Source organism: Lontra canadensis, unplaced genomic scaffold (genome assembly GCF_010015895.1).
Source record: "Lontra canadensis isolate GAN:19392208 unplaced genomic scaffold, GSC_riverotter_1.0 scaffold1, whole genome shotgun sequence".
In the NCBI taxonomy this organism is placed as follows: Eukaryota; Metazoa; Chordata; class Mammalia; order Carnivora; family Mustelidae; genus Lontra; species Lontra canadensis.
Genome location: NW_022630995.1, coordinates 6,972,254 through 6,987,175, shown reverse-complemented (window position 1 = coordinate 6,987,175; position 14,922 = coordinate 6,972,254). Strand labels below are relative to the sequence as shown.

The 14,922-nt window shown below is 34.2% G+C and overlaps 1 protein-coding gene across 5 annotated transcripts in view; it reads left to right on the top strand.

Annotated features, from left to right (window-relative positions):
- Positions 1–14,922, top strand: part of USO1 (USO1 vesicle transport factor) — a 90,342-nt gene that overhangs the window by 35,863 nt on the left and 39,557 nt on the right. For 3 of the 5 annotated variants that reach the window (XM_032838681.1, XM_032838513.1, XM_032838839.1), the window contains exons 5-8: positions 2,370–2,381; positions 10,309–10,409; positions 10,790–10,892; positions 11,045–11,100. In XM_032838681.1, the coding sequence (XP_032694572.1) occupies positions 2,370–2,381; positions 10,309–10,409; positions 10,790–10,892; positions 11,045–11,100 (272 nt within the window). The remainder of the gene's footprint in view (positions 1–2,369; positions 2,382–10,308; positions 10,410–10,789; positions 10,893–11,044; positions 11,101–14,922) is intronic. The other 2 variants (XM_032838599.1, XM_032838766.1) reach the window with 1 other exon arrangement.

Sequence of the window (14,922 nt, the reverse complement as noted above, 5' to 3'; positions counted from 1 at the left end):
AAATGATTGCTTTGTATGTTATTTGGAGGTAGAATTAGAGTGTTCTTTTTTATAAAATTCCATTTCTTTCTTTCTTTCTCTCTTTGAGTTGGATACTTAACAGAGCACCTAGGTGGCTCAGTCAGTTAATCATCCAACTCTTGATCTCAGCTCAGGTCTTGATCTCAGGGTCGTGAGTTCAAGCCCTACATGAGTCTCCATGCTGGGCGTCAAGCCTACTTTAAAAAAAAAAAACACTTAATTGACTGAACCACCCAGGCACCCCTTTTTTATAAAACCACCTAGGTACTCCTTTTTTAGATTTTATTTATTTGAGTGGGAGAGCGACAGAGGGAGCATGAGCAGGCAGAGGGAATGGGAGAAGCAGACCTCCCGCTGAGCAGGGAGCCCTAAAGTGGGGCTCGATCCCAGGATCCTGGGATCATGACCTGAACTAGAGGCAGAAGCTTAACTGAGTGAGCCACCCACGCGCCTCTATAAAATATTTTGTTCTCTTTTTGTATTTGATTTTAGTTAGGTAGTATGAATATTAGTAATTTCATATTAAATGAATCATTTTTGCCTATTAAAAAACAAACTTTTATTTATATGTTACTATCTGGTGAACAATGTGAAATTAGAGGGGGTTTTTCTTAATAAATACTTAAACTTTTAACATAGGACTTTTGTTAACTTATAAAGAGCAACAACTTATTAAATTTAGGAAGTTTTTTTACATTAGTCTGATGTGAAATGATAGAAGTAAGTTCAAAATTCACACACTTTGGTGTGAATTTTCCTATTTTTGTTTCACTTTACTTGCATATATAAAATAAGGTGGTCTGTCATCTTTATTGTCAGTATGTGAAATACTTAACTAGAAATCTATATACATTTCTTTCTATATATTATAAAAACATACTCATTAAGTAACATTTGACAATGCCGTTGAAGAATGCATTCTTCACACCAGATTGGCTGTTGAAGGACATAGTGGGTGTTTCATTATTCTAGACAGCCAGAAAAGGTGGGCGTATTTGCATTTTAGAAGTTTAATTTAGATTATAAGATCTTTCAAAATTCTAAGTAGACAAATTATAAGGAAATATAGATAATTATAAGTTTGTGTATACTTTATTATGATAAAAATAGAGAGGAAATATATATAGGTCCTAACTTCACAGAATACCAGTAATAGGAACATTTGAAACTGGGTCGTGTCGAATGGTCACAATTTCTTGGACTTAAATACCATTTTTCTTAAATTTTTCTTTCTCTGTGATAGCTAACAACTTTATTTCTCAGAGGTCAGAAAATATTTTTTTTTTAAGATTTTATTTATTTATGTGAGAGAGCAAGCACAAGTGGGGAGGAGGGTCACAGAGAGAGGGAGAAGCAGACTTCCTGCTGAGCAGGGAGCCTGAAATGCGGCTTGATCCCCAGGACCCCCAGGACCCCGGCATCATGACCTGAGGGGAAGGCAGATGCTAAACTGACTGAGTCACCCACGTACCCTGAAAAAAATCTTTAGTAAACATGATTTGGTACCCATGGAATAAGATGCTGTCACTCACTGAACAACACTTAAATACAATGCACACAAGAACGCACTCTGAAGAAAAAGACATTTATCTTCTAGTTATTTCTCAGATGAGAAAACCAGGTGCAACACACTTGTTAGAACACATTACAATAAAAGATATTTCTTTTTTGTTTGTTTAATATTAGAAATATAGCTCTTTTACTTTTGTGTTTTAAAGACTCATTTAGCAGCAATATTTTTAGTTATGTGGTTTTTCTTCATTATAATTTTATAATTATAGTTAGAGTCCAATTTTTTGTTTGTCTCTATGTGTTTGGGCTCTTTATTTTTAATTCAGCATCCAAAAAAGATTCTTTGGATAAAACAAGATAAACAGTTCTTGGGGAAACAGTAGTAGGATCACTTTTTCCAGGGAAGATTAAAATAGGAACTTAAACTTTGTTCTGAAAATTTATTTATTCTGAAGGAACAATTTTAAAAAAAATCTAGATATTGAGAAATATGCCCTTCATTTCTATTATTAATACTTTTTCTCTATTGCTTCATCAAAAGGTAATTCTTAGCTGATATTATGAACTTTATTTTAGAGTTTTTTACCTTGGGGATATTTATAATCCATTAATTTAATGATAAATCTCTCTCATAATCCTGAATATATAGTATATGCTTGCTGTATCTCTTTTAAGCTATCTCAGATTTTGAATAAAATGAATGAGCCTTTTCTTCTAAGAGATTATATTATTTGACATTTTTAAGCTCTTATTTATTTTATTGTGAATACTACTACATAGAAACTATTTTCTTCATCACCTACTTTTTATTTATTTATTTTTGTCTACCTTTTCAGATGATGTTGAAGGTAAAAGATTGCATTTATGCATGATGCTTTTAGGCATAATTTCTGGTAATATAAAAGGACACTGTCAAGTGATGTTTCTTCTGGCTGGTAAAAAATGTAGAGATTTGTTTCACTGTGTAAGAATTCCCTAATTAAAGGGAAATATTTGATAATCTTGTATTGCTATTTATTTTTTCCATGGTTACTAAGTCTGTTCATTATCCAGAACACAGAAAATATTCTAGTATATTTTTTAACAATGTTCAAGCTTTTTCTCTAGCAGGACAGTCCATACAAATTACTTTTTGTGTCCTTCTTGGAGAAAACTTTTGAGGCGGTTTATATAAAATATTTGAATATGTATACATCTGTATGTATACGTATACATTTTACATGTATTCAGCAAGAACTGGAAGATATTCCAGTTTAGAGAATACTTACATGTTGATATTGTCCCTTTAAAATAATGCAAGCACGATAATGTCTGGTTAATGACATTTCTTGTATTAATTCATAGAACTCACCAATATATTGTCTTAACTTTTTCTGGTGGTCTGTTTTAAGTTTCATTTATTTTTAACATTAGTATTTCTTTTCCTCATAATTAAAGTAACCAACTTTATTTTGTTTTGCCATTTTTCCTGAGATCCCCTTAACTTTTTAAAAATGAGGAGGGGAATAGTCTTATCTAAAGTAGGTTTAAAATGGTGCATAACAAAATTAACTGTACTTAACGAGAAGCTAACTCACTCACTAAAATGGATAGCCTTACCTTTGTGATGTTTGAAACCCTTGTTTGAAAGCAGAAAATACCAAATCATGATGCCTTTACTCTTGTGATAATAAGCTGGTTTCCTTGCTGGGTGATAGAGATTAGTCATTGTTGTTTCTATTATTATTTCATCATGTTTGTATAAAGCTTTAAAATTTACAGTGCTTTCATGTCCACTGTCTTATTTGAGCCTCATAGCATCTTGTGAGGTAGGTGGTATTTTTCTCTTTTGTAAATATGAGAAAAATTAATTAATTAATTAACTAATTAATGGTGAGAAAATAGAAGCCCAGAAACATGTAACTTACATAATATCATCTAGCAAGTAGGATAACAGCATTTTTTTTTTAGATTTATTTATTTATTTTAGAGAGAGAGAACATGAGCAGTAGGGGCAGAGGGAGAGAGACTCCCAAGTAGACTCTGCACTGAGTGCAGAGCCTGACACGGGGCTCGATCTCACAACCCTGAGATCACAACCTGAGCTGAAACCAAGAGTTGGATGCTCAACCGATGGTGCCACCCAGGTGCCCCAATAGTATTTTTTAATATACTTTTTTCTAAGTATCCCATAGGTTTTGTTTGTTTGGTTTGGTTTGGTTTGGTTTTTTGGGTTTCAAGTTGTTATTTAAATTCTGGTTTGTTAAATTTCTGATTTAATAAATTGTAGTTGTTTTTCTGACCAGATTATCTTTCATTAATCTTGTAATTTACATAACTAGTTTAAAGAGGATTTAGAGAAACATTAAAAAATACAGGTGTCCTTGTTTAATTGAGCACAGTGCAAAATATTCACAGTGATATTCCTTCACTGTGAGTTAGGACAACTTTTACTAGAATATCTTTCTCTGTGGAGCAGTTTTGTCCTCTGTAATATGGTTTATGACCTTGATATGGAATGGAATTCCGAAGAGAAGGTCCAGAAATATTTTTTTGTTTTTTGTGGCTTTTCTTTGTGTTGTTTTTTGTTTTTGTTTTTGAGAGAGAGAAAGAGAGCACATGAGAGTGCATGTGTGACTATAGGAGGAGGGGAAGAGAGGCAAAGGGGAAGAGAGAATTTTAAGCAGCCTGCAGGCCCAGCACAGAGCCCACCCTGGAGCCCAATGCCAGGCTCAGTCTCGAAACCTTGAGATTATAACCTGAGGCAAAATCAAGAGTCAGTCTTGACTGAGCCACCCAGGTGTCTCTCAGAAATCTTTTTGAATATTGTTTATACCTCTTGAGAAATTAAAAATTTACAATTTCTAGAGATATTATAAATAAACATTTGAAGAATAAAAATACATATACATGTGTTTTGAAAGCCAATCATATAAATAGGCCTAAAATGTTTCCAGAGGTGTATATAATAAGGACTTTAAAAAAGCAATCTTGAATTTGATATAACTATCTTAGACTTATTTTCACTATAGTAACAAAGGACCATTACGTTCTTACATTTTCATTTATCTTATACTAAAGAGCCAATACTTTTACAGCCTATATAAGTGTAACATATAGTACATAATATAATCTATACAATGTAAAAAAACTAGACTTAGCTCTAGGAGTTTTAAAATAAGTATATTGGATAAGAGAGGATGGTTTACTTGTCTCATACCTCAGCTTACATTTAAATAAATATAATTTCTCATGAATTTAATTTTGGTTTATAGCTTTTAGGTGTAATTAGTATAGTAGTTGGCTTATGTAAACTGCTTATATGTAAATTACTATAAATAGCTTAATTTACTGCTATATCAAAATAGTTTTGTATGTTACTTTAATTGCTTAGCTAATTTTTTACAGGGCTCTACAATAAAGTTCAGAAGTGCTATGTTATGACTATAACTTAAAGGAAGTGGAGTTTATCTTACTAACACTTTTTTAAAATCAACAATATTAAAACAGAAGGAATCATAGATCGTTGGAACAGGATCATATTTTACTAGTTCGATTCAAAACATAGATCTTAATTATATCCTGTTAAGCTACAGTATTTGATATAGTTTAACTACAGAACAAATCAGATGTATTAATTCTTATTCTTGCCAAGTTATTAGCTTGTGCTCAATGCAGACATTAAATTAAATATTTTCTTGGGTTAAACCTGCATTCCTTAAAGTGTGGCACAAAAGTCCCAGAGTCCTCTATATTAAAAGAGCCCATAGTTAAATAAACAAAACATTATATATTCCCCTCTGAAGCATCACAAGATATACATTAGTACATTAAGTGCTGAGAATTCTGCCGTAAAGAAACCTGTTCAGCTTTGTTTAATCCACATACATTTGGACAAAGGCTCTTGATTTCATCAGATACTTACTAACATGCCACACTGTCCGGCATTTTGAGAAATACTGACCAAAGCTTAAACCCATAGTTCAGTTATTTACGTTTATCCATATAAAAACTTTTCAGCATTTTAAAAAACATTTCATAGGAAGAATTCACTAAGTCTGTGTATTTTTTTCCCTTTCTCTTTTAGATTAGTTTTAATAATATTCTCCTAAATGTCAATACTTTTATTTTGAGCTTTTCTCTAGAGGTCACGATCTTTTGCCCCAAGGGCATTGTCTGTCTTAGAAGCAAGGTTGTTTGACCCACTTAATATTTAAAATAATTTAAATAAGTTGCTGGTATTACAAATTGGGAGCTTTCACATGAGATTTTGGATTTTAGATTTTTTCTAAAAAACCCGAGGACCGATGACAGCTGGGCCTGCATTCACACTTGGCAGTCGGTTGCTGTTTCCCTTCGGTAGGGCATACACTCTCCAGCCTTCCTGTTGTCTCACACCCAGCCCGCTTCACTCATATATTACTGCCTGGCCCCTATGGTTGAGTTTTTATTCTCCACCATATTTACACCACTCTAATAAAAACCTGATTCGGATTTCTCCTTCACAACAGCTTTCTTTTTTTTTTAAAGATTTTATTTTATATATTTATTTGAGAGAGCACACATGCATGTGAGAGAGTTTAAGTGGGGTGGAGAGGGGGATGGGGGTGGTGGGCAGAAGGGGAGGGAGAGGCAGAAAATTCCAAGCCCAAGGTGGGGCTCCATCTCACGACGCCAAGATCATGACCTGAGCCGAAATCAAGAGTTAGATTCATAACCCACTGAGGCACCCAGGTGCCCCATTTATGTCAACAGTTCATTTTTCAAAAATTGTTGAGTGGTATTCTGTAGTTCATTGCTCCCTTGGAGGGCATTTGGGGTTGTTTCTAGTTTTCAGCTATTACATATAAAGCTTTTGTAAACATTCATATGCAAGTCTTTGTGCGGATCTGTGTTTTCATTTCTCTTCAGTAAATACCCAGGAGCAGAATGTCTAAGGGATATAATAGGCATGTGTTTAGCTTTATTAGAAATTGCCAGACTTTTTTCGAAGTAGTTGTATCATTTTACATGCCCACTGGGATGTGTGTGAGAATATGTGAGAGTTCCAGGCTCTCCACATCCTCTCCAGTACCTGATACAGTCAGTCTTTTAAAATGTTAGCCATTCCAATAGGTGTGAGATAGTATCTCACATTAGTTTTAATTTGTAATTTTGTAATGAATAATAATATTGAACAACTTTTCATGTGTTTTTTTTCTTTTGGTCTTCCATATAACTTTCTTCTGGTGAAGTGTTTATTCAAATCTTCTGTTCATTTTTACTGTTCTTTTTTTTATCTTATACTTGAGTTGTAAGGATTCCTTATATATTCTAAATATAAATCCTTTGCCGTGTTTGTTTCACAAATATTTTCTTCTGGTCTGTGATTTTCCTAACATGGTATTTTGAAAAGCAAAAGTTTTAAATTTTAATCCACTTTATTAATTTTTTCTTTTGTAATTTAGACTGTTTCCTATTTATGAAATCTTTGCCAAACCTAAAATCACTAAGATTCTCTCCTGTGTTTTCTTTTAAAAGTTTTGTAGTTCTAACTTCTGTGATTAGGTCTGTGGTTTCTAGTTTACACTTAGGTCTGTGATCCATTTTGAACTAATAGGTCTGTTTCTGGACTTTGTATTTTATTGGTCTGTATGTCTGTCATTTTGCCAATCCAATAGGATACTGTCTTGCTACTGTAGCTTTATACTCTTGAAATTTTGAAATGTAAGTCCTCCAGCTTTGTTGTTTTTCAAAGTTCTTTTGGCTCTTTTAGGTTCTTTGCATTCCCTTATCAATCTTAGAATCAGTTTGTCAATTTCTAACAAAAAAGGCTGACTGAGATTTTGATTCAGATTCTGTTCAGCCTGTTGATTGATCTGGGGAAAACTGACATCTTAACACTGTTGCGCCTTCTAATATCAGAACACAGTGATATATTTATTTAGGCCTTCCTTTAATGTCTTTCAGTACCATTTTGGAGTTTCCAAAGCAATTCTTTTTTTTTTTTTAAGATTTTATTTATTTATTTGAGAGAGAGAGCGAGCATGCACAAGTAAGGGGAGCAGCAGGCAGAGGGAAAAGGAGAAGCAGGCTCCCTTCTGAGCCGGATGCAGGGCTTAATCCCAGGACTCTGAGCCTGGGCAGATGCTTAACCGACTGAGCCACCCAGGTGCTCCCTCAAAGCATAATTCTTATATATCTCGTCAAATTTATCCCTAAATCTTTAATAATTTTTGGTGCTGTTTTAAGTGGTACTGTTGGGGCGCCTGAGTGGCTCAGTGGGTTAAAGCCTCTGCCTTTGGCTCGGGTCATGATCACACGGTCATGGGATCGAGCCCTGTATCTGGCTCTCTGCTCAGCAGGGAGATTGCTTCCTCCTCTCTCTATGCCTGCCTCTTTGCCTACTTGTGATCTCTGTCTGTCAAATAAATAAATAAAATCTTTTAAAAAAAAATTAAGTGGTACTTTTTAAAAAATTTCAGTTTCTAATATATGCCAATTTCTGTATATGCTAATATATAGAAATCAGTTAATTTTGTATACTGACCTTTTATCCCATAATTTGGCTAACCTCACTTACTAGTTCTAATAGCTTTTTTATAGAGTTCATAGGATTTTTTACATAAATACGTCACCTGTAAATAAAGACAGTTTTATTTCTTCCTTTCCAATCTGTATGCCTTTTTTTGTCTTTTTTCTGCCTTATGGCACAAAGATGACCAGTACAGAGTTGACTGGAAGTGGTCAAATGGGTATTCTTGCCTCTTCACTGATCTCAGGTGGAAAGCATTCAGTCTTTCACCATTAAGTGCGATGTTAGCTGGGAGTACTTTATAAATGCTCTTTATCATCCAGTTTTGTGACTTTAAATATCATTTATGTTTACCACTCTTATGTATCTCCAATCCAAACTGCTTGTTTGTCCAACTGCTTACTTGATATCGCCGCTCAAATCTTTATGTCAAAATGAAACTCCCTCTGTACTCTTAGCTTGCTTCTTCACAGTGTTTTTCATCTCAATAAACAGTAAATTTCATAAAAATTACCACCACTGAGGTCTAAGCCATCTTTACTGCTTTCTTTGATCGTTGCTTCCCTTTTGTCATGTTGATTATTGTCTCCCTATTTTCCTTGTTCCCCTGACATTCTGTTCTCAGCACAGCTGCCAGAATAATCCTTTTAAAGCTGAAGTATTTTGTAAGCAATGTAATTTCAAGGCCCAAAAGCATTTAGTTCTTTACTGACACGAGATGATAAGAGAAATATTTCCTAGAGTTTCTGAACGGTAAACTGGCATATGTGGGTACTTAGGATGGAAAAACACTTCTACTTTTGCTCTCCTTTTTTCTACAAATAATTAGATGTGATTATCACTGTCACTGTTGGATTGCTTTGCTTTTCCTATCATCTGCTGGGTTTTTTCCATTTCTAAAGTATGTTAATATTAAAAATCTCACATTAGAAAAGGACTGTTAGAGGAAGCTTGACTGCCAGCTCCATTGGTTTATAGTCACTGCCCAGGAACAATATGTAGGAAAGGGTTGGTTGTGTGGCATGGGGGAGGGTATGGGGAGTAGTGTATTTGCCGTCTCTAAGTTGAATATATAGCATAGGCAGATTTTAAATGGTAATTTGTTTTGGTGATCATCGCTTCAGTTTTTAGTGGTCCTTTACATTTTTTTGATATTGAAACAATGTATAGTTTAATCTAAAGACTGTTGAGTCTTAAGGACAATTATAAAATCTTTTAAGGAGTAAATGTAAAAGTAAATATCAAATTCTGATTTTATTGACAATTTATAGTATATATATGTTGATATTTTTGAGAAAATAATAATATGCAGATGATTGGTTTAATTTTGTAATTAAATCATTTAACACAGCAACACTAACAGTCAACAAGGACTTTGTGTTCAATAATATTTTGGGGGGAGGCTGGTTTTGGGTATAATTTATACACAGTGAAATTTACTCTGTGTGGTTATATAATCCTGTGTGTTTTGGCATATGTATGCCATAGTGTGATCACTATCGTATTTGAGGTAGAATATCTCCATCACTCTACTAAGCTCCTTTGCAGTCAAATGCTCTACCACTGAGCTATACCCCCTACTAAGCTCCTTTGTACCCTAATTAGAAGTTTAACCTAAAAATGTCTTTGAAAAGATGTGAAAATTTAGATGTCTTTTCTTTGACTATCATATTTTTTTTATTTTTTTAAGATTTTATTTATTTATTTGACAGAGAGAGATCGCAAGTAGGCAGAGAGGCAGGCAGAGATAGAGGGGTAAGAAGGCTCCCTGCTGAGCAGAGAACCCAATGCAGGGCTTGATCACAGGACCCCAAGATCATGACCTGAGCCAAAGGCAGAGAGGCTTTAACCCACTGAGCCACCCAGGCGCCCCTGAATATCATATTTAAGCATTTTTTTTTTAAAGATTTTATTTATTTATTTGACAGAGATCACAAGTAGGCAGAGAGGCAGGCACAGAAAGAGGAAGAAGCAGGCTCCCTGGCTAGCAGAGAGCCCGATGTGGGCCTTGATCCCAGGACTCTGGGATCACGACCTGAGCCAAAGGCAGAGGCTTAACCCACTGAGCCACCCAGGTGCCCCATATTTAAGCATTTAAAGAATAACTATTTATTTAAATGATATTGAAAGTTATTTTAAGGATAATCTTTTCAGCATAACTGTGCTATTATTACCAGCCATACTATTCTAAGAAAATTCTCATTTCTGCTTAGCCCCTCAACAAAAAGGATACTTTATAATAACAGCATCATATTGAAGTACTTTATCTTTGAATATTACAGAAGAAAATTCCACAAGACAGAGTGAGGATTTGGGAAGCCAGTTTACAGAAATTTTTATTAAGCAGCCGGAAAATGTCACTCTGCTGTTATCTTTGTTGGAGGTAAATAAAGAATCTTGCTATTTTTGTCATCTTAATAAGCTTTTTTTTTTTTTTTTGTCTTTTTGGGTGTTGAGGAAGCAACATATACTATACCTTTTTAAGGTCATGAAATTTGTTGTATCATTGCAAGAGATTCACATGCATGTTTTAAGGACTGTATAATTTGTTAAAATATTGTCTGCTTATATGTATTTTTATTTTACCTAGTCAGGAAAAGTTTAATCAATTTATATTAACTGTTTTCTATTTATTTTTCAAGTTACTTTTTTAAAGTTTGTTAAACTATGTTTGTAGTTTTTGGCACCACTATTAGTTGAAAAAATGTTTTTCTTAAATATGTAAATTACAGATTTTAAATATTTTAAATTCTTACATTGCAGGAATTTGATTTCCATGTGCGCTGGCCTGGTGTGAAGCTTCTTACTTCTCTTTTAAAACAACTAGGACCTCAGGTGCAGCAAATTATTTTAGTCAGTCCCATGGGTAAGTGACTCATCTTCCTTAAATAATTTTGATTTAAAAGTGAGCCTCATACCTAAAGAGGGGAACTGAAATTGATGTGTTAATAAATTGTATAATTTAAATCATTTGTATTTTGATTAAACCATTGTATTTCACATGGTTATATGTTCTAGGTGTTTCAAGATTGATGGACTTATTAGCGGATTCCAGGGAAGTTATACGTAATGATGTAAGTTAATTTTGAAAAAGAAATCTAAGAATATGCAACTTTTTCTCCCTGTCTTTGCATGAAATCTTTGTCGATCCTTACTCAGTGTCGTAAGAAGTTAGCTTTGGAACTTAAGGATGTTGGCCATCTTTTAGACCTTTTTAAGTCCTATACAAGGCCATGTTATTTCTTTGTTTCCTGCCTGTCCAGTATTTTGAGTATTTTGGTGTAGACAGATGATTTTCATATTCAAATTTATGCTTTCTACAAGTTTAGGATTTCATTTTCTTTTGGACACCAAACTCTGCCTCTAGGAAGAGTAAAGGAAATATCCCCAGACTGTGTAAACTTAAAGCATTGCATTTGGAATCCTCACCCTCATCTGACTGAATATGCATTTCAAAGGATTTTCCTTGTAATCTTCATCTAACTGTAGAGCATGATTTGCTCTGGGGTTATTTTCCATTCTGATTTATTTTATTACTTGCATATTAGTTTGAGTATTTTGTATTGATATGGTATTTTTTTGTTACTGTTTGAACATTTTTCTGGTCGTTAGCTACAATTTAGTCAAGACTGTAGTACCTTTTTTTTTTATTTTTTAAGTGTTTTTAAAGATTTTAATTATTTTTTTAAAAGATTTTATTTATTTGATAGAGATTACAAGTAGGCAGAGAGGCAGGCAGGGAGAGAGGAGGAAGCAGGCTCCCCGCTGAGCAGAGAGCCCAATGTGGGGCTCTATCCCAGGACCCTGGGATCATGACCTGAGCCGAAGGCAGAGGCTTTAACCCACTGAGCCACCCAGGTGCCCCTAAAGATTTTATTTTTAAGTCATCTTGACACCCAGTATGGGGCCCAAACTCACAACCCTGAAGTCAAGAGTCTTACGCTCCACCAGTTGAGCCAGAGAGGCACCCCCAAAATGTAATACTTGAGACAACAATTGGAAAAATCTTTTAAAATCAGATTCTAGAGCTAGGAGAGCATATCAAGTTAATTCATTCTCCATATTAACACTGAGAAGCCCAAGACTCACAGAAGCCAAGTGATTTGTTGTTAGTGATGTCTGTTCATCTTTGTATGTATAGTAACTGGCCCGTGCCTTTCTCATCCTAACTGCCAGTAAATACCATTTGGATTGTTCTTAGCTTCACAGCTGGTTAGTAGCAAAGCAGAGACACAAGTGAAGTGCTCTTGACTTCTGGTTCACATACACAGTTGTTTAACTTTGTATTTAACATTTTGTAGTATGTATTGTAAGGAGTAAAATAATATAGTAATGTAACTCATAAGAGGGACATTAAAAAAAATTTTTTTTTTAAGATTTTATTTATTTGTTTGTCAGAGAGAGAGAAAAAGAGAGTACACGTTTACAAGCAGAGGCAGCGGCAGGTAGAGGGAGAAGCAGGGTCCCCGCTGAGCAAGGAGCATGATAAAGGACTGGATCCCAGCACCCTGGGATCATGACCTGAGCCAAAGGCAGATGCTTAAGCAACTGAGCCACCCAGGCATCTCCCAAATCTCTATTATTCTTTTAAGAATTTTCTTATTTAGATGGGTATTCATCTACTTAGGAATTTTGAGAATCTTCCGTTCACTAAAATATTACCATATATCTTAAATTTGATGTTGTTTTGTTCTCTTGGCCCTCAATATAAATAAAATGATACCATACAAACCTTTTTAAAAAATATTTTCCATTCTATTTTATTTTATTATTTATTTGTTTACTTTTTTTTTTTTTAAGATTTTATTTTTAAGAAATCTCTACATCCAACATGGGGCTCAGACTTACAACCCTGAGATCAAGAGTCACATGCTCCACTGACTGCGCCCACCAGGCACCCCACCATTTAAGCCATTTAATAAGGAAATTCTTCATAGATTTCTATTAGTATCATTACCATTTATTTTCATTTGCACGTAGAATTTGTGTTTGTGTGTGTATAACTGCATCAGCTTCATTCTTAAATATACCATTTCCTTTAACACTTACTTCTTTCCTGCTCTTAACCTTTTTCTCAATTTTTCTTTTGTTTTTTGGGTTTTGTTTTGTTTTGTTTTTTTGTTGGTATTTTTTAAGGTAGGCTCCAAGCACAGCACTCATGACCCTAAGATCAAGACCTGAGCTGAGATAGAAAGTCAGACGCTTAACTGACTGAGCCACCCAGGAACCCCATCCTTTTCTCAGTTTTTATTTGAGACAGATAAAATGATTCTCTGTTTATGTTGCTTTTCATTAATTTTATGATTAGGGATTAAGTTATATATTTTTAACATCTAGATTCTTGGCTTTTATGTTTTACAGCCATCCTTTCTTGAGGTTAGTAAACTGATTCATTTGAATTTTTTTTGGCTAATTACTATTGTAACATTTGTGATATAACACACCACAATACACCTCAGTTGACACCAGCCCCCAGGGGCAACTAAATAGCAGCTCTGGTAGTTCTTATTGGCACTGTGATCGTGTGGAACAGTCTACTACTCTTTTCTTCCTCTTGTGTCTTCTCTTTTTTTAATTCTTCTTTAAAAATTCTTTCCTTTCTTCTTTTTAATCAACTTTCTAATTGTACTCAGTAATAGTTGTCAACATTGACTAGCTTCCTAGGGTGCATATCTGTAAAGATTTTTAGCCCCAATTTGTTTTATATTTGAAACATTAATTTTGATCTGGATTAGAGAATTAGTTGGTCATTTACCATAGGTGTACTGACATGATCCTCTTTATTTGTGTTACCGTGCTTAAAAATTAGCAAGAAAAGTTGAAAAACTCTAGGAGTTAACTACCTGCTCACTCCTAAGTGATAGACTGTAATTCCATCTTTAATTTTTTTTTAATATTCTTTCTTTTTTAAAGATTTTGTTTATTTATTTGACAGACAAAGATCACAAGCAGGCAGAGAGGCAGGTGGGGGGGGCAGGCTCCCCGCTGAGCAGAGAGCCTGATGTGGGGCTTGATTCCAGGATCCTGAGATCGTGACTTGAGCTGAAGGCAGAGGCTTATTAACCCACTGAGCCACCCAGGCCCCCCTTTAATTTTTTATTATAAGAAATTATTATGAGAAAGAAGAGAATACAAACCATCAGTTTTCAAAATTTTGTTATACTTGTTTCATCTGTCTCTCCTCTCACCACCGTCATTTATTTTTGACTGGGACATTTAAAAACATTGAAACAATCAATATAATTTCACCATTACACACTTTAGTATACATACTGTGTATGTATAGTATGTGTGTATCCATACATACATGTACACACATACTATACATATATGGTATGTATACTAAAGTATGTAAGGTATTTATATATAGTAAAATATATCAGGATATATATATATAGATATAGATACGGTATATATACTAAAGTATGTAGTATATCAGGATATATCCTGATATAACTATAATGCCATTATCACATTTAACAAGTTAACAATGATGTCTTAGCCCTCAGTTTCAATAAGATTACCATTCCATATTCAGATTTTCCATTTGTCTCAAAGATACCTTTTTTTTTTCCCCCAAAGATATCCTTTATGGTTGTTTTCCAGAGAAGGTTCTCTTATTACATTTGATTGTTATGTCTGTTAACTTATCTAAAGGGCTTGATTATGTTTTGGTTCACCTGTTTGCTAGGATATTTCCTAATGATACAGCAAACTTAATTTTACAACACATGAGGAGACAGGTAATATCTGGCTGTCTCACATTTAGTGATCAGTGGGTTTGATTTGGACCTCTCCACTGTAAATTCTCTACCAGCCTTCCTTACATCAGATTCATCAGGTACATCGGATCCTCCGTTAATGATCATTGCTTTAATCGGTTATTTTGTTAAGAG